The sequence below is a fragment of the Oncorhynchus keta genome, unplaced genomic scaffold (assembly GCF_023373465.1).
Source record: "Oncorhynchus keta strain PuntledgeMale-10-30-2019 unplaced genomic scaffold, Oket_V2 Un_scaffold_5510_pilon_pilon, whole genome shotgun sequence".
Taxonomy (NCBI): domain Eukaryota; kingdom Metazoa; phylum Chordata; class Actinopteri; order Salmoniformes; family Salmonidae; genus Oncorhynchus; species Oncorhynchus keta.
The window spans coordinates 18651-45832 of record NW_026290963.1 but is presented as its reverse complement, the minus strand read 5'-3'; the positions used below and the strand labels follow the sequence as shown (position 1 = coordinate 45832).

General features: G+C 40.3%; 1 protein-coding gene across 1 annotated transcript in view; it reads left to right on the top strand.

The window, feature by feature from the left end:
- The window catches only part of LOC118376755 (collagen alpha-1(XIX) chain), a gene marked incomplete at its 3' end in the record, with an annotated part of 68826 nt that overhangs the window by 27609 nt on the left and 14035 nt on the right, over positions 1 to 27182 (top strand). Inside the window, exons 10-12 of the mRNA XM_052517035.1 lie at positions 13763 to 13807; positions 14663 to 14716; positions 25261 to 25305. Coding sequence (XP_052372995.1) covers positions 13763 to 13807; positions 14663 to 14716; positions 25261 to 25305 — 144 coding nt within the window. The remainder of the gene's footprint in view (positions 1 to 13762; positions 13808 to 14662; positions 14717 to 25260; positions 25306 to 27182) is intronic.

Below are 27182 nucleotides of genomic sequence, written 5' to 3'. Positions count from 1 at the left end.
CAGAGAGAGAGAAGAGCCAGTGTGTTTGACAGAAAGAGAGAGAAAGAGCCAGTGTGTTTGAGAGAGAGAGAGAGAGAAGAGCCAGTGTGTTTGACAGAAAGAGAAGAGAGAAGAAGGCCAGTGTGTTTGACAGAAAGAAGAGAGAGAGAGAAGGGCCAGTGTGTTTGACAGAAAGAGAGAGAGAGAAGAGAGAAGGCCCGTGTGTTTGACAGAGAGAGAGAGAGAGAAGAGCCAGTGTGTTTGAGAGAGAGAGAGAGAGAGAGAGAGAGAGAGAGAGAGAAGGGCCAGTGTGTTTGACAGAAAGAGAGAGAGAGAAGAGCCAGTGTGTTTGACAGAAAGAGAGAGAGAGAGAAGAGTCAGTGTGTTTGACAGAGAGAGAGAGAAGAGCCAGTGAGTTTGACAGAAAGAGAGAGAAGAGTCAGTGTGTTTGACAGAAAGAGAGAAGAGTCAGTGTGTTTAACAGAGAGAGAGAGAAAGAGCCAGTGTGTTTGACAGAAAGAGAGAGAGAAGAAGAGTCAGTGTGTTTGACAGAGAGAGAGAGAGCCAGTGTGTTTGACAGAAAGAGAGAGAAGAGCCAGTGTGTTTGACAGAAAGAGAGAGAAGAGCCAGTGTGTTTGACAGAAAGAGAGAAGAGTCAGTGTGTTTAACAGAGAGAGAGAGAGAAGAGCCAGTGTGTTTGACAGAGAGAGAGAGAAGAGCCAGTGTGTTTGACAGAAAGAGAGAGAGAGAAGAGCCAGTGTGTTTGAGAGAGAGAGAGAGAAGAGCCAGTGTGTTTGACAGAGAGAGAGAGAAGAGCCAGTGTGTTTGACAGAGAGAGAGAGAGAAGAGCCAGTGTGTTTGACAGAAAGAGAGAGAAGAGCCAGTGTGTTTGACAGAAAGAAAGAGAGAGAGAGAGAAGAGCCAGTGTGTTTGATAGAGAGAGTGAGAAGAGTCAGTGTGTTTGACAGAAAGAGAGAGAGAGAAGAGCCAGTGTGTTTAACAGAGAGAGAGAGAGAAGAGCCAGTGTGTTTGACAGAAAGAGAGAGAGAGAAGAGCCAGTGTGTTTGATACACCCACGTCATCTTTAATATGATGGATAGAGAGAGTGAGAAGAGTCAGTGTGTTTGATAGAGAGAGTGAGAAGAGCCAGTGTGTTTGACAGCAAGAGAGAGAGAGAGAGAAGAGCCAGTGTGTTTAACAGAAAGAGAGAGAGAGAAGAGTCAGTGTGTTTGATAGAGAGAGAGAGAAGAGCCAGTGTGTTTGACAGCAAGAGAGAGAGAGAAGAGTCAGTGTGTTTGACAGAGAGAGAGAGAAGAGCCAGTGTGTTTGACAGAAAGAGAGAGAGAGAGAAGAGTCAGTGTGTTTGACAGAAAGAAAGAGAGAGTAAAGAAGATCCAGTGTGTTTGACAGAAAGAGAGAGAGAAGAAGAGCCAGTGTGTTTGACAGAGAGAGAGAGAAGAGCCAGTGTGTTTGACAGAAAGAGAGAGAGAAGAAGAGTCAGTGTGTTTGACAGAAAGAGAGAGAGAAGAAGAGCCAGTGTGTTTGACAGAAAGAGAGAGAGAGAAGAAGAGCCAGTGTGTTTGACAGAAAGAGAGAGAGAAGAAGAGCCAGTGTGTTTGGGAATGAAGAATGATAGGAAGTAATTTCTCTGAACAGGTGGTGATTCGCCTATTAGGACCAGATGGTCTTTGTGGTCATTGACCCAATTACCATAGAGTGGTGTAGTTTGGGTAAAGACATTTTGCAGAGCTAGTAGGAACTTGGGTGTGTCCTAAATGGAACCATATTCCCAATATAGTGCACTACTTTGGAGCAGAGCCCTATGGGATATCTTATAGGCCTGGTCAAAAAAAATGCACTTTATAGAGACTAGGGTGCCATTTGTTATGCAGTCCTTCTGTTTTCCCCTTAAACCCACTCAGGAATTCAGAGAAAGTACAACAGCTACTACACAAGCTTTAAATCATTCTACCGGTAGGACCGACCGAGAGGAGGGTGAATTGGGTTATTTGTGAAACTCTCCATTATAATTAGTATGTTCCTGCTGTAGAAGTGGCGTTAGGTTTGTTATAGTGGTCTACTAGGACCAAAGAAAACACCTCAGTCCATATATCCTTATTGAACTAGTCTTGGCACTTTAGCTACCATTAAATCATTAAAAGTAGCACAAAATAAATCTCTTTAAAGTCATAATTCATTGTTTTTTTTCAGGTTGAAAGTAACTTGTAGGGAAACCTCCAAGCGTATCATACTCAGGTGAATTGTCACGCCTTGGTCTTAGTATTTTGTGTTTTCGTTATATGTTTGGTCAGGCCAGGGTGTGACATGGGTTTATGTTGTTGTATTTCGTATTGGGGTTTTTGTATTATTGGGATTGCGGCTGAGTAGGGGTGTTGTATAGGCTTGGCTGCCTGAGGCGGTTCTCAATCAGAGTCAGGTGATTCTTGTTGTCTCTGATGGGGAACCGTATTTAGGTAGCCTGGTTTCACTGTGTATTTCGTGGGTGATTGTTCCTGTCTCTGTGTAGTTTCACCAGATAGGCTGTATTAGGTTTCTCGTTCCGTTTGTTGTTTTTGTATATGTTATAGTTATTTCATGTATCGCGATCTCTTTATTAAAGACATGAGTAACCACTACGCTGCATTACGGTCCGACTCTCTTTCTACAAACGAAGAACGCCGTTACATGAATAGACTCCTGTGAGCACACCATTTACTTGTTCTATTTAACTGGGAATCCAATACAACGTCATGTCACTTCTGAAAGGGTCATTTAATTACTGTACCTCTGTTGAAGTTATACGTTTTGACAGACAGGCTGGGTTCAGCGACACTGTGACAACCAATCAACTGCCCCGAATAGGATTCCTGGCATTATTATCCCTTTTCAGAAGAAGTGCATTGTGGGACTAAATTAAATTAGTGACAGCTCGTTGAGAAGGCAAGTAGGCAGGGTGGAATGGAATACATCTGTAGTGCGGTGCTGAACACGTTCTGGGTATTGTAAAGGAATCATAAAAAGCAGTCATTTCATGACAACGTCAATGTTTAGATTTTATTCCACCTAGGAGCTGTGAATGTGTTAATACTAGGGATGTACATCGTATAACATAGTACTAGTACTGTACATCCTATAAAATAGTACTAGGGATGTACATCGTATAACATAGTACTAGTACTGTACATCCTATAACATAGTACTAGGACTGTACATCCTATAAAATAGTACTAGGGATGTACATCGTATAACATAGTACTAGTACTGTACATCCTATAACATAGTACTAGGACTGTACATCCTATAATATAATACTAGGGCTGTACATCATATAACATAGTACTAGGACTGTACGTCGTATAACATAGTACTAGTACTGTACATCGTATAACATAGTACTAGGGCTGTACATCGTATAACATAGTACTATTGCTGTACATCATATAACATAGTACTAGGACTGTACATCCTATAACATAGTAGTAGGACTGTACATCGTATAACATAGTACTAGGGCTGTAAATCGTATAACATAGTACTAGTGCTGTACATCCTATAACATAGTACTAGGACTGTACATCGTATAACATAATACTAGGGCTGTACATCGTATAACATAGTACTAGGACTGTACATCGTATAACATAGTACTAGTGCTGTACATCGTATAACATAATACTAGGGCTGTACATCGTATAACATAGTACTAGGGCTGTACATCGTATAACATAGTACTATTGCTGTACATCGTATAACATAGTACTAGGACTGTACATCATATAACATAGTACTAGGGCTGTACATCGTATAACATAATACTAGGGCTGTACATCGTATAACATAGTACTAGGGCTGTACATCGTATAACATAGTACTAGTGCTGTACATCCTATAACATAGTACTAGGGCTGTACATCGTATAACATAATACTAGGGCTGTACATCGTATAACATAGTACTAGGGCTGTACATCGTATAACATAATACTAGGGCTGTACATCGTATAACATAATACTAGGGCTGTACATCGTATAACATAATACTAGGGCTGTACATCGTATAACATAGTACTAGGGCTGTACATCGTATAACATAGTACTAGGGCTGTAAATCGTATAACATAATACTAGGGCTGTACATAGTATAACATAATACTAGGGCTGTAAATCGTATAACATAATACTAGGGCTGTAAATCCTATAATATAATACTAGGGCTGTAAATCGTATAACATAATACTAGGGCTGTAAATCCTATAATATAATACTAGGGCTGTAAATCCTATAACATAATACTAGGACTGTAAATCCTATAATATAATACTAGGGCTGTACATCCTATAATATAATACTAGGGCTGTACATCTTATAACATAGTACTAGTGCTGTACATCGTATAACATAGTACTAGTGCTGTACATCGTATAACATAGTACTAGGACTGTAAATCGTATAACATAATACTAGGGCTGTAAACCCTATAATATAATACAAGGCCATTAGGAAAAAGTGATTTCCTTTCAAGGAAGCTGCCTTCTTATAATACCAGGATGGATGTGTTTAATCTTCTGAAGAACCTTGGATAACCACAGCTGTTTCATCACTGTGAACGGGATTAGGATCCTCCATCCAACTTTCACCACAGTGCTGGATTTATACTTTCTCTTCTCTTGAAGTAACACAACCACAAGGTAATCCCCAATTTCCCCCACAATGTTTTCCTTGTAAGGTCATAACAATTAACCCACAGTTCTCATTAGGATTCTGTTTAAATGCTCTAAAGTCTAACTAGTATTGGAGCTTCTGTATGAATCTCTGTAAAAGCTAAATTGCCAATAACTACGTAAGGGGTGCATTAAAAGGTTATAATGATGATTTCTGTTCCCTCTTTCTATAAAATGTCATCATTCTGCTATTGCTGGCACACATTCATCTATTGTATGTACATGTACATGAGTCTTCAAGAAGTGGCTTTGCTTCTCTACTTCATTTGAGCTGTACAGTAATTCAGTTCCATATGTTTAACGCTCAGTCAAGGTAATACTGTAAAACCTGAATGCGTCGGCTGTCGGTTAAAAGTCATTCTTAGAAGTGGACTTCCAATGGGAATTAAGCATCAGTGAATTTTATGCATTTATTGAAGTGAAGAGCTTCTGTAACTTAGTGCCACGGTCTAGTAAAAAATCATATTATGGATGGATGGATGGATGGAGGAAAATAAAATGATATCCTTGATGAAAGAGGGCATGAAATGTGTTTGATATCCAGTGGTATTCTAAGGTTTTCTTCCCGAGGAGTAATGACAACACATTAACTCAGGACGATGCCCAAAAAATCCCTTAAAGCATTAAAAACTACATTAATATGGCTTATGGTTTTACTACCAAAGATAAATGTCTCTATTTCTCCATTCATATTATGCTGCTCGCCTTTCGCAATAGAAAATAGAGTGCATTCGGGAAGCATTCAGACCCCTTCACTTTTTCCACTGTTTGCACATTTACTACAACTAAACAACAGAAATACCTTATTTACATAAGTATTCAGACCCTTTGCTATGAGACTCGAAATTGAGCTCAGATTCACCCTGTTTCCGTTGATCATCCTCTATCTGTTTTACAACTTGATTGGAGTCCACCTAAATTCAATTGATTGGACATGATTTGGAAAGACACACACCTGTCTATATAAGGTCCCACAGTTGACAGCGCATGTCAGAGCAAAAACCAAGCCATGAGGTTGAAGGAATTGTCCGTAGAGCTCTGAGACAGGATTGTGTCGAGGCACAGAACGGGGGGAAGTACTGAGTAAAGGGTCTGAACACTTATGTAATTGATAGTTCATATTTTTTTAAAACATTTGCAAACATTTCTAAAAAACCTGCTTTTTTTTGTCATTATGGGGTGTTGTGTGTGTAGATTGATGAAAAAAACGATTGAATCCATTTTATAATAAGGCTGTAACGTGACACAGCAGGGGAAGAAGTGAAGGGGTCTGAATACTTTCCCAACACACGGTACAGGTCAAAGCAACAGCCAGCGTTCTCTTTCAGATGCTAACAACGGACTTCAAAGATTATTAAATGTTTAGGCACCACTGCCAACACATTGTCAGACAGTCAACATGGTCAGAGGTAGTGTTGTTTTTTAGCAGAGTCACATTAGTGGAAACGGAGGGTGTTCTCAGGGCAGGCCTGGTTGTAAGCTAGATATGTTCCAGTCAAGTTTTTTTTGTTTTTAATGTGTTTTAGCTAACCCTATCCCAAACCCTGTTCCTAACCTGAACCTCATTCTCCTAACCTGTTACGAAAAGTCCCTTCTGCTAGTGAAAACTGGCAGACCTGCCGCGAGAACAGCGTGGGTTCTGAGTAACGCGATACTTGTGAAGGGCTCGTTAGCAACCTTCACCACCGAATCTAGCTTTGCTTTCAATGTCTAATTTTGTAGATGGTGAAAACCATTGTCACCACTGTCAATACATGATCACACACCAATCATTCAGCTAGTTAGAAATAAGCCCAATTATGCACGTTGGAGCACTAACATATATTAATCAGCCCGTTGAAGAGTGTCATAATTATCTCTAATGGATTCAACAGAGGAGAACGCTCATGTTGTCCCTTAGAGGGGGATGTGTGTGTGTGTGTGTGTGTGTGTGTGTGTGTGTGTGTGTGTGTGTGTGTGTGTGTGTGTGTGTGTGTGTGTGTGTGTGTGTGTGTGTGTGTGTGTGTGTGTGTGTGTGTGTGTGTGTGTGTGTGTGTGTGTGTGTGTGTGTCAGCATGGGTGTGAAAGACATTTGATGAATGATCTGCCCTTCCTTGACATGGAAGCAGACAGACAGTCAGAGGGGAAGAAAGAAGGAGAATGACAATGTTTCAGTTCACACAGGGAGTGGATGTAGAGTTACAGGCACCAGGGTAACCTTTAACCCTGTGATTCTATTGCAGATTGGGGTTTCATGCTCTGCTGAGCGTTGGACCTAAGCCTCATATCAGCCCTGGGGAAGAGTCCACTTGTTCTAAAGAGAATGCAAACATCCCTATAGGCTCCTTATATTACAAACTATATCTTGCAGCCAGTTCCACTGCTAACCCTAATCAGGGACTGATTGAGATCTGGGACACCAGGCGGGTGCTATTAATGATCAGGCAGATCAGGCTATAGGCTATTATCTATCCCCAACATCACTTATACACACCTGCAGTTCATACAGTACACAATACATGGTGTTACTGGGGTGACTCTGCTTTGTCTAAAGGGATGTTGAACATTCCTATACCAGTAGACTATAGGGTTCTATCTCCTGATTCACTGATTATGCTGTAGAATCCATATGCTACTGTCTATCTCCTACATCACTGATGATCCTATAGATTCCATATACTACTGTCTATCTCCTACATCACTGATGATCCTATAGATTCCATATGCTACTGTCGATCTCCTACATCACTGATGATCCTATAGATTCCATAGGCTACTGTCTATCTCCTACATCACTGATGATCCTATAGATTCCATAGGCTACTGTCTATCTCCTACATCACTGAGGATCCTATAGATTCCATAGGCTACTGTCTATCTCCTACATCACTGAGGATCCTATAGATTCCATAGGCTACTGTATCTCCAACATCACTGAGGATCCTATAGATTCCATAGGCTACTGTATCTCCAACATCACTGATGATCCTATAGATTCCATAGGCTACTGTCTATCTCCTACATCACTGATGATCCTATAGATTCCATAGGCTACTGTCTATCTCCTACATCACTGAGGATCCTATAGATTCCATAGGCTACTGTATCTCCAACATCACTGAGGATCCTATAGATTCCATAGGCTACTGTATCTCCAACATCACTGATGATCCTATAGATTCCATAGGCTACTGTCTATCTCCTACATCACTGAGGATCCTATAGATTCCATAGGCTACTGTCTATCTCCTACATCACTGAGGATCCTATAGATTCCATAGGCTACTGTATCTCCAACATCACTAGTAGACCACATGGACATCTTCCCCTCTTAAAGTAACTGTCCAGTGTTTCCAGATTTCTATGAACTGTTACCTATAATTAATTACAAAATGAGTGAAATACTTTTCCTTATTTAGTATGTTAAAAAGCCTATTTTCTGTGTTGCAATGGTGTGGGCGTACCCCAACAACAACATGGTGTGGGTCTATATACCATTCAATAAAATAAAAAGACAAGTAAACAGCTGATTGGCCAGCTCAGACAGTTTGACGTCTCTGCCAAAAACATGACGTGATCTTCTCTGAGGAAATGGCAAGCATTTTTAAATGGTCTGTTTGAGATAATGGTTTGAGGGATTTTTGAACTATTTTCTTCTTCACTTTTTTTGCTTTGTCCACTAATATGAGTCAACAACATAATGATCTTTTAGAGGTAGACTCAGCAATACAACATACAGACAGGAAGTCAACAACATAATGATCTTTTAGAGGTAGACTCAGCAATACAACATACAGACAGGAAGTAAACAACATAATGATCTTTTAGAGGTAGACTCAGCAATACAACATACAGACAGAAAGTAAACAGCATAGTGGGTCAGTTTCTGCAACCACCAAGAAAGCGCATGGCTCAACTTCTTCTCTGTTTTGGCACCCTGGTTACCAGGCTGCGAAGAGGGAACCCGTGAACATGTGCAGATACTGTGTGTGACTGTAAGAGTGAAGTCTTGGATATCACTCATCTCAATATCTGCCGTGCTGCTCGTGGCAACGTCAGTCTACCTTTTAAAATGAGATTTTCACTGAACAGTTACTTTAAAGCTACAGTCCTCAATTGAAACAATAACAAGCGCTCCACCCCGTTTCTATTTTGGTAAGCAACTGAGGGATGGGCCTGGATAATAAAACATTTGGTAAGCAACTGAGGGATGGGCCTGGATATTAAAACATTTGGTAAGCAACTGAGGGATGGGCCTGGATATTAAAACATTTGGTAAGCAACTGAGGGATGGGCCTGGATAATAAAACATTTGGTAAGCAACTGAGGGATGGGCCTGGATAATAAAACATTTGGTAAGCAACTGAGGGATGGGCCTGGATATTAAAACATTTGGTAAGCAACTGAGGGATGGGCCTGGATAATAAAACATTTGGTAAGCAACTGAGGGATGGGCCTGGATATTAAAACATTTGGTAAACAACTGAGCGATGGGCCTGGATAATAAAACATTTGGTAAGCAACTGAGGGATGGGCCTGGATAATAAAACATTTGGTAAACAACTGAGGGATGGGCCTGGATAATAAAACATTTGGTAAGCAACTGAGGGATGGGCCTAGATAATAAAACATTTGGTAAGCAACTGAGGGATGGGCCTAGATAATAAAACATTTGGTAAGCAACTGAGGGATGGGCCTGGATAATAAAACATTTGGTAAGCAACTGAGGGATGGGCCTAGATAATAAAACATTTGGTAAGCAACTGAGGGATGGGCCTGGATAATAAAACATTTGGTAAGCAACTGAGGGATGGGCCTGGATAATAAAACATTTGGTAAACAACTGAGGGATGGGCCTGGATAAAAAAAACTTACAATGGCAGCCTACCTGGGAACAGTGGGTTAAGAACACATTCTTACTTACAATGGCTGCCTACATGGGAACAGTGGGTTAAGAACACATTCTTACTTACAACGGCTGCCTACCTGGGAACAGTGGGTTAAGAACACATTCTTACTTACAATGGCTGCCTACCTGGGAACAGTGGGTTAAGAACACATTCTTACTTACAATGGCTGCCTACATAGGAACAGTGGGTTAAGAACACATTCTTACTTACAACGGCTGCCTACTGGGGAACAGTGGGTTAAGAACACATTCTTACTTACAACGGCTGCCTACCTGGGAACAGTGGGTTAAGAACACATTCTTACTTACAATGGCTGCCTACTGGGGAACAGTGGGTTAAGAACACATTCATACTTACAATGGCTGCCTACTGGGGAACAGTGGGTTAAGAACACATTCTTACTTACAATGGCTGCCTACTGGGGAACAGTGGGTTAAGAACACATTCTTACTTACAATGGCTGCCTACTGGGGAACAGTGGGTTAAGAACACATTCTTACTTACAATGGCAGCCTACTGGGGAACAGTGGGTTAAGAACACATTCTTACTTACAATGGCTCCCTACATGGGAACAGTGGGTTAAGAACACATTCATACTTACAATGGCAGCCTACTGGGGAACAGTGGGTTAAGAACACATTCTTACTTACAATGGCTGCCTACCTGGGAACAGTGGGTTAAGAACACATTCATACTTACAATGGCTGCCTACCTGGGAACAGTGGGTTAAGAACACATTCATACTTACAATGGCTGCCTACCTGGGAACAGTGGGTTAAGAACACATTCATACTTACAATGGCTGCCTACTGGGGAACAGTGGGTTAAGAACACATTCATACTTACAATGGCTGCCTACTGGGGAACAGTGGGTTAAGAACACATTCTTACTTACAACGGCTGCCTACTGGGGAACAGTGGGTTAAGAACACATTCTTACTTACAATGGCTGCCTACTGGGGAACAGTGGGTTAAGAACACATTCTTACTTACAATGGCTGCCTACATGGGAACAGTGGGTTAAGAACACATTCATACTTACAATGGCAGCCTACTGGGGAACAGTGGGTTAAGAACACATTCTTACTTACAATGGCTGCCTACCTGGGAACAGTGGGTTAAGAACACATTCATACTTACAATGGCTGCCTACTGGGGAACAGTGGGTTAAGAACACATTCATACTTACAATGGCTGCCTACTGGGGAACAGTGGGTTAAGAACACATTCTTACTTACAACGGCTGCCTACTGGGGAACAGTGGGTTAAGAACACATTCTTACTTACAATGGCAGCCTACTGGGGAACAGTGGGTTAAGAACACATTCTTACTTACAATGGCTGCCTACTGGGGAACAGTGGGTTAAGAACACATTCTTACTTACAATGGCAGCCTACTGGGGAACAGTGGGTTAAGAACACATTCATACTTACAATGGCTGCCTACTGGGGAACAGTGGGTTAAGAACACATTCTTACTTACAATGGCAGCCTACTGGGGAACAGTGGGTTAAGAACACATTCATACTTACAATGGCTGCCTACTGGGGAACAGTGGGTTAAGAACACATTCTTACTTACAATGGCTGCCTACTGGGGAACAGTGGGTTAAGAACACATTCTTACTTACAATGGCAGCCTACTGGGGAACAGTGGGTTAAGAACACATTCATACTTACAATGGCTGCCTACTGGGGAACAGTGGGTTAAGAACACATTCTTACTTACAATGGCTGCCTACATGGGAACAGTGGGTTAAGAACACATTCTTACTTACAATGGCTGCCTACTGGAGAACAGTGGGTTAACTGCCTTGTTCAGGGGCAGAACAACAGATTTGTACGTTGTCAGCTCAGGGATTCGATCCAGCAACCTTTCGGTTACTAGCCCCTCTAACCACCGCCCCAGAAAAGTAACCATTCAAATGTGTAGACAGAACTATGGATGCAAGGACTGACCATCCATGATATCAAAATGATAGTTTTAAATATGTTTTGACACAATACAGTGTTTGTTTACATTTACTTTGATTACACATTTAACACGCTTCTATTTTGGGTTTTGAAGGGGTATGACAGCTGATCTAACCTCATGAGGCATTTATAAGTTAAATTCTTCAAAAATCTATGGGTGTATACAGTATGATTAATTCATGAGTTCTGTTCTTCTAGAATCTATGTATATATACAATATCATTAATTTATAAGTACAAAAATGGATGTAGCAATTAAAGATTTTAGCTTGGAGACATTCTAGAAATGTCAAAAACATACATTATTTGGATATTTTCTCCAAAAGTTATTATAACCATTATGGCCCAGGGCATGTCCTTATACTAATGTAGGCTGCAGTCGGTGGCCGTCAGTGTCTTATTCACACATTAGCCAGAGGATTTAGAAGGTCCAGCAGTTCACTGAGCTAAGCTAGTGTCCCATCCTGCTTACAGCTGTCCCGAGCCTGTTGTATTTAACACAGCGCTCCAACAGCTGCGGAGAGAGGTGGATTGTATTACCCGATAATTGGCAAGCTACAAGTCCCAGATCCACACTAACCCTGTTTCACTGTGTTGGGGCCTTGTTTGATGAGGGGAAACAGCATTTCTGCTAGCTGCTTCAACATGTTCTCATTAGAAGATAAAAAAAAGTGACATTTAACCACTGTAGTTCTATGTCAACCAAATAAACTTTTATTTATTTTACATCATTTTAACACATTCTCATTTACAGCAAAGACCTGGGGTGTAACGGTGTTCTTCGTTTGTAGAAAGAGAGTCGGACCGAAATGCAGCGGGGTTGTTACTCATGTTCTTTAATGAATGAAATGACGATACATGAAATAACTATACAATACAAAACAACAAACGGAACGTGAAACCTGATACAGCCTATCTGGTGAAACTACACAGAGACAGGAACAATCACCCATGAAATACAAAGCGAAACCAGGCTACCTAAATACGGTTTCCAATCAGAGACAACGAGAATCACCTGACTCTGATTGAGAACTGCCTCAGGCAGCCAAGCCCATACAACACCCCTACTCAGCCGCAATCCCAATAATACAAAAACCCCAATACGAACCACAACATATAAACCCATGTCACACCCTGGCCTGACCAAATAATATAACGAAAACACAAAATACAATGACCAAGGCGTGACATGGGGAATAGTTACAAGGGAGAGGAGGGAGGATGAATGAGCCAATTGGAAGCTGGGGATGATTAGGTGGCCAGATTGGGAATTTAGCCAGGACACCAGAGTTAACACTCCTACTCTTACGTGCCATGGGATATTTAGTGACCACAGAGAGTCAGGACACCCGTTTAACGTCCCATCAGGAAGACAGAAACCTACACAGGGCAATGTCACTAATCACTGCCCTGGGACATTTTATTTTATTTTTTAGACCAGAGTGCCTCCTACTGGCCCTCCGACACCACTTCCAGCAGCATCTGGTCTCCCATCCAGGGACTGACCCTGCTTCAGAGGCAAACAGCAGTGGGATACAGGGTGGAATGCTGTATCAATATGACAATTAGTTCAATTAAGGAACTATTGCTACAAACTAAGCTTAATCAAGGCCTATTCATGTTGTCCCAATCATACCACCATTCCTTGGCTGCAACATTCAGGAAAATATTATAGCCATGTCTGTGACGTGTTCAGGGAACTTTTAGAAACAGTTCAATTTTAACCATACTTACTTGCCATAGACGTGGGAGAGACAAGCTGCTACTAAAAGAACAGCCACTGACTGTACAGCCAATTAGAGACCAGCCACTGACTGTACAGCCAATTAGAGACCAGCCACTGACTGTACAGCCAATTAGAGACATGCCACTGACTGTACAGCCAATTAGAGACCAGCCACTGACTGTACAGCCAATTAGAGACCAGCCACTGACTGTACAGCCAATTAGAGACCAGCCACTGACTCTACAGCCAATTAGAGACCAGCCACTGACTGCACAGCCAATTAGAGACCAGCCACTGACTGTACAGCCAATTATAGACCAGCCACTGACTGTACAGCCAATTAGAGACCAGCCACTGACTGTACAGCCAATTATAGACCAGCCACTGACTGTACATCCAATAAGACAAGCAGTCACTAACTAAATGACCAATAAGGGATCTGCAGCTACTGACTGTATCATGTTTCCCTTTACAGGGAGAGACCAGGAAAGATGGGTTCCCTGGAAACTCAAGCCAGAAGGTACAGTATGTTACCGTGGAAATATTTTATATTTATACAATATACTGTATATGAGATATTTGACAACTTACATATGTGTTTGAACATGATAAACTCTTTAAACATAACAGAGAGTCAGAGAGTGCCCTGTCAGCTGGGTCTGTACATGGTCTAGCACCTTCAGTTCACCAGGACAACTCTAAAGCATCATCACCCTCTAAACCCTCCTCTAGGGCCCTTAGAAGTTGAAGTTGAAGAATACACACACACACACACACACACACACACACACACACACACACACACACACACACACACACACACACACACACACACACACACACACATACAGGGACATATTTGCCTATGAAACTCGATCCAGTCTAATGACATAACACTTAAAAGGCGCGGCCCACCCAAACATTTTCCTATACTTGATAAGGTTTGAGAATTGGCTAAAGCTGGTCTGCGTTACTCAACACTGCACATGACATGCAAAGTCTATATCAAGTGTCATAACATTCATATTGAGATTGATGGTGGTGTGACTTGGCCTACTATGCCTGTGTGGGTCGTGTGGTTTCCATCCGAACTGTATTAGCTACCGCAGAGTACTGTTTTGCTGTTTTAGAGATGTCTTAAGGCCTTCCCTTTTACTGTGTGTGTGTGTGTGTGTGTGTGTGTGTGTGTGTGTGTGTGTGTGTGTGTGTGTGTGTGTGTGTGTGTGTGTGTGTGTGTGTGTGTGTGTGTGTGTGTGCGTGTGTGCGTGCGTGCGTGCGTGCGTGCGTGCGTGCGCGTGCGTGCGTGCGCGCTTTCGTGTGTGTGCGTGTGCATGCCTAATCCTAATTGTGCGTGTGTGTTCTATTTCTCCCTCAGGGTGACCAGGGTGTTTCTGGCTCACCAGGTCTGGATGGTATTCCTGGACAGAAGGTGAGTCAGACTGTTGACTTGTTTGGACTGTCCATTATCTGTAAGATATAAGGTTTCTGCTTTAAACCACTAAACTGTTATTCTGCCACTATTTATAATCTGTGAGAGGGTTTTCTATGTCCTGGAGTGCTGTTGGACTAAGGTTCAACTAAAGTAGCATAATACTATCCCCTTCATCAGCTATCATGATAATACTATCTCCTTCATCAGACTATCCCCTTCATCAGCTATCATGATAAGACTATCTCCTTCATCAGCTATCATGATAATACTATCTCCTTCATCAGCTATCATGATAATACTATCTCCTTTATCAGCTATCATGATAATACTATCTACTTCATCAGCTATCATGATAATACTATCCCCTTCATCAGCTATCATGATAATACTATCTCCTTCATCAGCTATCATGATAATTCTATCCCCTTCACCAGCTATTATGATAATAACAATATCCCCTTCATCAGCTATCATGATAATACTATCCCCTTCATCAGCTATCATGATAATACCATCTCCTTCACCAGACTATCATGATAATAACAATATCCCCTTCATCAGCTATCATGATAATACTATCCCCTTCATCAGCTATCACGATAATACTATCTCCTTCATCAGACTATTCCCTTCATCAGCTATCATGATAATACTATCCCCTTCATCAGCCATCATGATAATATTATCTCCTTCATCAGACTATCCCCTTCATCAGCTATCATGATAATACTATCTCCTTTATCAGACTATTCCCTTCATCAGCTATCATGATAATACTATCCCCTTCATCAGCTATCATGATAATACTACCTCCTTCCTCAGACTATCCCCTTCATCAGCTATCATGACAATACTATCCCCTTCATCAGCTATTATAATAATAACAATGTCCCCTTCATCAGCTATTATGATAATAACAATGTCCCCTTCATCAGCTATTATGATAATAACAATGTCCCCTTCATCAGCTATTATGATAATAACAATGTCCCCTTCATCAGCTATTATGATAATAACAATGTCCCCTTCATCAGCTATTATGATAATAACAATGTCCCCTTCATCAGCTATTATGATAATAACAATGTCCCCTTCATCAGCTATTATGATAATAACAATATCCCCTTCATCAGCTATCATGATAATACTATCCCCTTCATCAGCTATCACGATAATACTATCTCCTTCATCAGACTATTCCCTTCATCAGCTATTATGATAATAACAATGTCCCCTTCATCAGCTATTATGATAATAACAATGTCCCCTTCATCAGCTATTATAATAATAACAATGTCCCCTTCATCAGCTATTATGATAATAACAATGTCCCCTTCATCAGCTATTATGATAATAACAATGTCCCCTTCATCAGCTATTATGATAATAACAATGTCCCCTTCATCAGCTATTATGATAATAACAATGTCCCCTTCATCAGCTATTATGATAATAACCCCTTCATCAGCTATCACGATAATAACCCCTTCATCAACTATTATGATAATAACAATGTCCCCTTCATCAGCTATTATGATAATAACAATGTCCCCTTCATCAGCTATTATGATAATAACTTCCCCTTCATCAGCTATTATGATAATAACAATGTCCCCAGCTATTATGATAATAACAATGTCATCAGCTATTATGATAATAACAATGTCCCCTTCATCAGCTATTATGATAATATCCCCCTTCATCAGCTATTATGATAATAACAATGTCCCCTTCATCAACTATTATGATAATAACAATGTCCCCTTCATCAGCTATTATGATAATAACAATGTCCCCTTCATCAGCTATTATGATAATAACAATGTCCCCTTCATCAACTATTATGATAATAACAATGTCCCCTTCATCAGCTATTATGATAATAACAATGTCCCCTTCATCAGCTATTATGATAATAACAATGTCCCCTTCATCAGCTATTATGATAATAACAATGTCCCCTTCATCAGCTATTATGATAATAACAATGTCCCCTTCATCAGCTATTATGATAATAACAATGTCCCCTTCATCAGCTATTATGATAATAACAATGTCCCCTTCATCAGCTATTATGATAATAACAATGTCCCCTTCATCAGCTATTATGATAATAACAATGTCCCCTTCATCAACTATTATGATAATAACAATGTCCCCTTCATCAGCTATTATGATAATAACAATGTCCCCTTCATCAGCTATTATGATAATAACAATGTCCCCTTCATCAGCTATTATGATAATAACAATGTCCCCTTCATCAGCTATTATGATAATAACAATGTCCCCTTCATCAGCTATTATGATAATAACAATATCCCCTTCATCAGCTATCATGATAATACTATCCCCTTCATCAGCTATCACGATAATACTATCTCCTTCATCAGACTATTCCCTTCATCAGCCATCATGATAATATTATCTCCTTCATCAGACTATCCCCTTCATCAGCTATCATGATAATACTATCTCCTTTATCAGACTATTCCCTTCATCAGCTATCATGATAATACTATCCCCTTCATCAGCTATCATGATAATACTACCTCCTTCCTCAGACTATCCCCTTCATCAGCTATCATGACAATACTATCCCCTTCATCAGCTATTATGATAATTATATCCCCTTCATCAGCTATCATGACAATACTATCTCCTTCATCAGCTATTATGATAATTATATCCCCTTCATCAGCTATCATGACAATACTATCCCCTTCATCAGCTATTATGATAATTATATCCCCTTCATCAGCTATTATGATAATAATATCCCCTTCATCAGCTATTATGATAATAACAATGTCCCCTTCATCAGCTATTATGATAATAACAATGTCCCCTTCATCAGCTATTATGATAATAACAATGTCCCCTTCATCAGCTATTATGATAATAACAATGTCCCCTTCATCAGCTATTATGATAATAACAATGTCCCCTTCATCAGCTATCATGATAATAACAATGTCCCTTCATCAGCTATTATGATAATAACAATGTCCCCTTCATCAATTATGATAATAACAATGTCCCCTTCATCAGCTATTATGATGATAATAACAATGTCCCCTTCATCAGCTATTATGATAATAACAATGTCCCCTTCATCAGCTATTATCAATGTCCCCTTCATCAGCTATTATGATAATAACAATGTCCCCTTCATCAGCTATTATGATAATAACAATCCCCTTCATCAGCTATTATGATAATAACAATGTCCCCTTCATCAGCTATTATGATAATAACAATGTCCCCTTCATCAGCTATTATGATAATAACAATGTCCCCTTCATCAGCTGATAATAACAATGTCCCCTTCATCAGCTATTATGATAATAACAATGTCCCCTTCATCAGCTATTATGATAATAACAATGTCCCTTCATCAGCTATTATGATAATAACAATGTCCCCTTCATCAGCTATTATGATAATAACAATGTCCCCTTCATCAGCTATTATGATAATAACAATGTCCCCTTCATCAGCTATTATGATAATAACAATGTCCCCTTCATCAACTATTATGATAATAACAATGTCCCCTTCATCAGCTATTATGATAATAACAATGTCCCCTTCATCAGCTATTATGATAATAACAATGTCCCCTTCATCAGCTATTATGATAATAACAATGTCCCCTTCATCAGCTATTATGATAATAACAATGTCCCCTTCATCAGCTATTATGATAATAACAATGTCCCCTTCATCAGCTATTATGATAATAACAATGTCCCCTTCATCAGCTATTATGATAATAACAATGTCCCCTTCATCAGCTATTATGATAATAACAATGTCCCCTTCATCAGCTATTATGATAATAACAATGTCCCCTTCATCAGCTATTATGATAATAACAATGTCCCCTTCATCAGCTATTATGATAATAACAATGTCCCCTTCATCAACTATTATGATAATAACAATGTCCCCTTCATCAGCTATTATGATAATAACAATGTCCCCTTCATCAGCTATTATGATAATAACAATGTCCCCTTCATCAGCTATTATGATAATAACAATGTCCCCTTCATCAGCTATTATGATAATAACAATGTCCCCTTCATCAGCTATTATGATAATAACAATGTCCCCTTCATCAGCTATCAGCTATTATGATAATAACAATGTCCCCTTCATCAGCTATTATGATAATAACAATGTCCCAATATCTTCATCAGCTATTATGATAATAACAATGTCCCCTTCATCAGCTATTATGATAATAATATGTCCCCTTCATCAACTATTATGATAATAACAATGTCCCCTTCATCAACTATTATGATAATAACAATGTCCCCTTCATCAGCTATTATGATAATAACAATGTCCCCTTCATCAGCTATTATGATAATAACAATGTCCCCTTCATCAGCTATTATGATAATAACAATGTCCCCTTCATCAGCTATTATGATTATGATAACAATGTCCCCTTCATCAATGTAATAACCCTTCATCAGATAATAACTATTATGATAATAACAATGTCCCTTCATCAGCTATTATGATAATAACAATGTCCCCTTCATCAGCTATTATGATAATAACAATGTCCCCTTCATCAGCTATTATGATAATAACAATGTCCCCTTCATCAGCTATTATGATAATAACAATGTCCCCTTCATCAGCTATTATGATAATAACAATGTCCCCTTCATCAGCTATTATGATAATAACAATGTCCCCTTCATCAGCTATTATGATAATAATCATCAGCTATTATGACCCCTTCATCAGCTATTATGATAATAACAATGTCCCCTTCATCAGCTATTAATAACTATAATAACAATGTCCCCTTCATCAGCTATAATATGATAATAATAACAATGTCCCCTTCATCAGCTATTATGATAATAACAATGTCCCCTTCATCAGCTATTATGATAATAACAATGTCCCTTCATCAACTATTATGATAATAACAATGTCCCCTTCATCAGCTATTATGATAATAACAATGTCCCCTTCATCAGCTATTATAATAACAATGTCCCCTTCATAATAACAATGTCCCCTTCATCAGCTATTATGATAATAACAATGTCCCCTTCATCAGCTATTATGATAATAACATGTCCCCTTCATCAGCTATTATGATAATAACAATGTCCCCTTCATCAGCTATTATGATAATAACAATGTCCCCTTCATCAGATAATAACAATATTATCAGCTATTATGATAATAACAATGTCCCCTTCATCAGCTATTATGATAATAACAATGTCCCCTTCATCAGCTATTATGATAATAACAATGTCCCCTTCATCAGCTATTATGATAATAACAATGTCCCCTTCATCAGCTATCATGATAATACTATCCCCTTCATCAGCTATTATGATAATAACAATGTCCCCTTCATCAGCTATTATGATAATAACAATGTCCCCTTCATCAGCTATTATGATAATAACAATGTCCCCTTCATCAGCTATTATGATAATAACAATGTCCCCTTCATCAGATATTATGATAATAACAATGTCCCCTTCATCAGCTATTATGATAATAACAATGTCCCCTTCATCAGCTATTATGATAATAACAATGTCCCCTTCATCAGCTATTATGATAATAACAATGTCCCCTTCATCAGCTATTATGATAATAACAATGTCCCCTTCATCATTATGCTATTATCAGCTATTATGATAATAACAATGTCCCCTTCATCAGCTATTATGATAATAACAATGTCCCCTTCATCAGCTATTATGATAATAACAATGTCCCCTTCATCAGCTATTATGATAATAACAATGTCCCCTTCATCAGCTATTATGATAATAACAATGTCCCCTTCATCAGCTATTATGATAATAACAATGTCCCCTTCATCAGCTATTATGATAATAACAATGTCCCCTTCATCAGCTATTATGATAATAACAATGTCCCCTTCATCAGCTATTATGATAATAACAATGTCCCCTTCATCAGCTATTATGATAATAACAATGTCCCCTTCATCAGCTATTATGATAATAACAATGTCCCCTTCATCAGCTATTATGATAATAACAATGTCCCCTTCATCAGCTATTATGATAATAACAATGTCCCCTTCATCAGCTATTATGATAATAACAATGTCCCCTTCATCAGCTATTATGATAATAACAATATCCCCTTCATCAGCTATTATGATAATAACAATATCAGCTATGATAATACTATCCCTTCATCAGCTATCATGATAATAACAATGTCTATCAGCTATTATGATAATAACATCAGCTACTGTCCCCTTCATCAGCTATTATGATAATAACAATGTCCCCTTCATCAGCTATTATGATAATAACAATAATCCCCTTCATCAGCTATTATGTCCCCTTCAAGCTAACAATAACAATCCCCTTCATCAGCTATTATGATAATAACAATGTCCCCTTCATCAGCTATTATGATAATAATAATAATGTCCCCTTCATCAGCTATTATGATAATAACAATGTCCCCTTCATCAGCTATTATGATAATAACAATGTCCCCTTCATCAGCTATTATGATAATAACAATGTCCCCTTCATCAGCTATTATGATAATAACAATGTCCCCATCAGCTATATTATGATAATAACAATGTCCCCTTCATCAATGTCCCCTTCATCAGCTATTATGATAATAACAATGTCCCCTTCATCAGCTATTATGATAATATCAGCTAATGTCCCCTTCATCAGCTATTATGATAATAACAATGTCCCCTTCATCAGCTATTATGATAATAACAATGTCCCCTTCATCAGCTATTATGATAATAACAATGTCCCCTTCATCAGCTATTATGATAATAACAATGTCCCCTTCATCAGCTATTATGATAATAACAATGATAATATAATACAATATTATATAATAACAATGTCCCCTTCATCAGCTATTATGATAATAACAATGTCCCCTTCATCAGATTATGATAATAACAATGTCCCCTTCATCAGCTATTATGATAATAACAATGTCCCCTTCATCAGCTATTATGATAATAACAATGTCCCCTTCATCAGCTATTATGATAATAACAATGTCCCCTTCATCAGCTATTATGATAATAACAATGTCCCCTTCATCAGCTATTATGATAATAACAATGTCCCCTTCATCAGCTATTATGATAATAACAATGTCCCCTATTATGATAATAACAATGTCCCCTTCATCAACTATTATGATAATAACAATGTCCCCTTCATCAGCTATTATGATAATAACAATGTCCCCTTCATCAGCTATTATGATAATAACAATGTCCCCTTCATCAGCTATTATGATAATAACAATATCCCCTTCATCAGCTATCATGATAATACTATCCCCTTCATCAGCTATCACGATAATACTATCTCCTTCATCAGACTATTCCCTTCATCAGCTATCATGATAATAACAATGTCCCCTTCATCAACTATTATGATAATAACAATGTCCCCTTCATCAGCTATTATGATAATAACAATGTCCCCTTCATCAACTATTATGATAATAACAATGTACCCTTCATCAGCTATTATAATAATAACAATGTCCCCTTCATCAGCTATTATGATAATAACAATGTCCCCTTCATCAGCTATTATGATAATAACAATGTCCCCTTCATCAGCTATTATGATAATAACAATGTCCCCTTCATCAGCTATTATGATAATAACAATGTCCCCTTCATCAATATTATGATATTAACAATGGCTCCTTCATCAGCTATTATGATAATAACAATGGCTCCTTCATCAGCTATTATGAGTTGGTGGTGGTGTTACTGGTGATGGTGGTGGTTATGGTGGGGGTGATTGTGGTTATGGTGGGGTTGATGGTGATGGTTATGGTGGGGGTGATTGTGGTTATGGTGGGGTTGATGGTGATGGTTATGGTGGGGGTGATGGTGGTGGTGTTAGTGGTGATGGTGGGGGTGATGGTAGTGGTGTTAGTGTTGATGGTGGGGGTGATGGTGGTGGTGTTAGTAGTGATGGTGGGGATGGTGGTGGTTATGGTGGTGGTTATGGTGGTGGTGTTAGTGGTGATGGTGGTGGTGATTACAGTGGTTACGGTGGTGATTATGGTGGTGGTTTTGGTGGTGGTGGTGGTGGGGGTTATGGTGGTGGTGGTAGTGGTGGTGGTGTTAGTGGTGATGGTGGTGATGATTACGGTGCTGGTTATGGTGGTGGTTATGGTGGTGGTGGTTATGGTGGTGGTGGTGTTAGTGGTGATGGTGGTGATGATTACGGTGCTGGTTATGGTGGTGGTGGTGATGGTGGTGATGATTACGGTGCTGGTTATGGTGGTGGTTATGGTGGTGGTGGTTATGGTGGTGGTGGTGTTAGTGGTGATGGTGGTGATGATTACGGTGCTGGTTATGGTGGTGGTTATGGTGGTGGTGTTAGTGGTGATGGTGGTGATGATTACGGTGCTGGTTATGCTGGTGGTTATGGTGGTGGTGGTTATGGTGGTGGTGGTGTTAGTGGTGATGGTGGTGATGATTACGGTGCTGGTTATGGTGGTGGTTATGGTGGTGGTGGTAGTGGTGAATACGGTGGTGGTTATGGTGGTGGTGGTAGTGGTGAATACGGTGGTGGTTATGGTGGTGGTGGTGATGATTACGGTGCTGGTTATGGTGGTGGTTATGGTGGGGGTTATGGTGGGGGTGTTAGTGGTGTGGGTGATGGTGGTGGTTACGGTGGTGATTACAGTGTTGGTTATGGTGGGGGTGGTGGTGGTGATTATGATGGGGGTGATGGTGATGGTGGTGATAGTGGTGGTTTCTGTAGTGCAGGGCTCTCCAACCCTCTTCTGTAGGTTTTCTCTCCAACCCCAGTTGTAACTAACTGGATTCAGCATATCAACCAGCTAATTATTAGAATCTGGTCCACTAGATAAGGGTTGGAGCAAAAACCTCAAGAAGGGTATCTCTCCAGGAACAGGATTGGAGTGAATTTACAGGAGGGTAGTTCTCCAGGAACAGGATTGGAGTGAACTTACAGGAGGGTAGCTCTCCAGGAACAGGATTGGAGTGAACTTACAGGAGGGTAGCTCTCCAGCAACAGAGTTAGAGTGAACCTACAGGATGGTAGCTCTCCAGCAACAGAGTTAGAGTGAACCTACAGGATGGTATCTCTCCAGGAACAGGGTTGGAGTGACAACCTATAGGATGGTAGCTCACCAGGAACAGAGTTAGAGTGAACCTACAGGATGGTAGCTCTCCAGCAACAGAGTTAGAGTGAACCTACAGGATGGTATCTCTCCAGCAACAGAGTTAGAGTGAACCTACAGGATGGTATCTCTCCAGGAACAGGGTTGGAGTGACAACCTACAGGATGGTAGCTCTCCAGCAACAGAGTTAGAGTGAACCTACAGGATGGTATCTCTCCAAGAACAGGGTTGGAGTGACAACCTACAGGATGGTAGCTCACCAGGAACAGGGTTAGAGTGAAAACCTACAGGATGGTAGCTCTCCAGGAACAGGGTTGGAGTGACAACCTACAGGAGGGTAGCTCTCCAGGAACAGGGTTGGAGTGAAAACCTACAGGAGGGTAGCTCTCCAGGAACAGGGTTGGACTGAAAACCGACAGGAGGGTAGCTCTCCAGGAACAGGGTTGGAGTGAAAACCTACAGGATGGTAGCTCTCCAGGAAAAGGGTTAGAGTGAAAACCTACAGGATGGTAGCTCTCCAGGAACAGGGTTAGAGTGAAACCCTACAGGATGGTAGCTCTCCAGGAACAGGGTTGGAGTGAAAACCTACAGGATGGTAGCTCTCCAGGAACAGGGTTAGAGTGAAACCCTACAGGATGGTAGCTCTCCAGGAACAGGGTTAGAGTGAAACCCTACAGGATGGTAGCTCTCCAGGAACAGGGTTGGAGTGAAAACCTACAGGATGGTAGCTCTCCAGGAACAGGGTTGGAGTGAAAACCTACAGGATGGTAGCTCTCCAGGAACAGGATTTACACCCAGGACACAAAGGGATTTACACACAGAGCCATAGTCCCTTAGGAGGGAGATAGGACTTATTGTATATCCTCTCCTCGTGTATTTACAGTATTTTATGCCCTCTGATTCAATGTCTCATGTACCCTCTCAGAACTGCTTCTGAGAGGGTACATGCTTCTTCAATACAGGGTCATCTTGTAAACACAAGTGAATATCATGCACTTACCCAGAGAAATATTTCAGTGTATGTAAATATGCATTAGTCATAGAGTTGTGGCTATTCCTTATGCATTAGATATGGGACAGTATGGAATATGTACTGTACATGTATATACAATAAGGTGTGTGGGAAATATGCTCTTATTCTTTATAAGCTGAAGTGATGTGTAATTCCGTTGTGAAGTTGACTCAAGGCGCTAAACATTGTAGACGTGTGAACGAATGCCCCTTCAGAGCTGCACTGAACCCTGCGGCACAGACCTCAGTGAAACTACCAAGATATACTTCTCCTCGTGAACGAGTAGACCGTCAATGTTTGTTATTTAGCATTTCAAGTTTCAACCTTGTAATTTCAGGGGGAGGCAGGATCAAACGGGTCTAAGGGGATCGATGGAGCAATGGTAAGTACACACACGCACGGAAACGTACACACACACACACATATTACATAATGGTAAATGTCTCTGGTTTCACTCTCTGACATGTATAAACACCAGTTCATCCAAACGTGCAACGTCTCACTGTAGTGGATATACTGATATTCACATTCCCAGCATGCAGAGTCTCACTGCAGTGGATACATGGTTATTAATATGTAGCATACGTCTTCTGTTGTAATATATATTTTATTTTAAATGATTTTCTAGCACAGGTTTTCTAATACATCTCTGAAGGATCTACATTCTTTCGTAGCCCAAGGCCTTTTCCCCTGTAATCTCAAGACTAACACAATAGCTATTCATATTTTACATGCAACCATGACGGTACATACACAGTGTGTTCTATGATTATCTGGTGATAATGTCCAATGTGGATTGACCTGAACTCTAATAACTTGGTCTCATGTGAAGGACGTGTCTGGAATGTATATATCACAGCTCTTACCTAGTCTCTGCACCTACAGTAAAACAGCATGCAAGGTTTCAGGGAAATTCACCTCTAGGCTGCAGGCAGCATGAGTATCACATGGTGGTGTGGGAAACTTCCTCCTCAGCCTGAACTGTCCTCACCTGCGTCAGCAAATAACTAGCTTTTTCCTTTGGCACCGACTGGTAAGTTGGTTCAGGACGGTGGTCACATGTGCTAGCAAGGCAGAGGTTCTGGGTTCGAGCATCAGTGTGAGCCGAATCAGGAGGAAGTGGTACTCTCTCAGCAAGCAGCGTGACGTCCTTTAGAAATGCATTGATGCAAGGGTTCAGGGAAACACTCAGGAATGCTGCATTATGTTGGGCTGGTCTCAGAGGAGTGAGCTACAGCACAAACAGATCCGGGGACCAGAATAGAATTGTGTAGCATTTGCATAATTTGTTCTTCCATAATGGTGTGGCTTTATGGGCCAAAGGCTAGATGTGTTTAGAATAAATATCGTGAAAAGACTTCAGTAGACTATGAAATTACAGGAAAACAAAGCTATGCTTTCAGGGAAATGGTCTGTATTTTGTGGCTTTTGCATAATTAGTTCCTTCGTAATGGCGGTGTGGCTCCGCTAAGTATTGGGCTGAGCAGATGGACAGTTTAAAATGGCATAATGAAAGCGCCTCTTTTCATCACCATATCCTCTCTGATTAGACCAATGGACTGAGGGAGAAATCTGTCCCTCTGGCACACTGTACAATACACTGACAGGGACTGTGCTGCCTGCTCAATACAACATACAGGGACTGGGCTGCCTGCTCAATACAACATACAGGGACTGGGCTGCCTGCTCAATACAACATACAGGGACTGGGCTGCCTGCTCAATACAACATACAGGGACTGGGCTGCCTGCTCAATACAACATACAGGGACTGGGCTGCCTGCTCAATACAACATACAGGGACTGGGCTGCCTGCTCAATACAACATACAGGGACTGGGCTGCCCGCTCAATACAACATACAGGGACTGGGCTTTATAGAGCACTCATAGGGTCTTCATAAGGTCCTCATACTGTAGCTAGTTTGTAAACATCTGGATGTTTACAGAGAGGGCATGCCTGACTGTGTAGCAGAGCTGGCATAGGATGCTAGGTGAAGTACTCTAGAGGAGAATGTCACAGCTTATATAGGATTCTTAGTGCATTCATTATGAAGCATGACATACAGTAGAGGGGATACCTCGGGGGAACTTAGTTCCTGACCTTCAGGACATCTAGTTGGTCACACAGACTGGGTTGGTTCCTCTGTGGGATGACCTCAACACAACAGCTCATTGGTCACACAGACTGGGTTGGTTCCTCTGTGGGCTGACCTCAACACAACAGCTCATTGGTCACATAGACTGGGTTGGTTCCTCTGT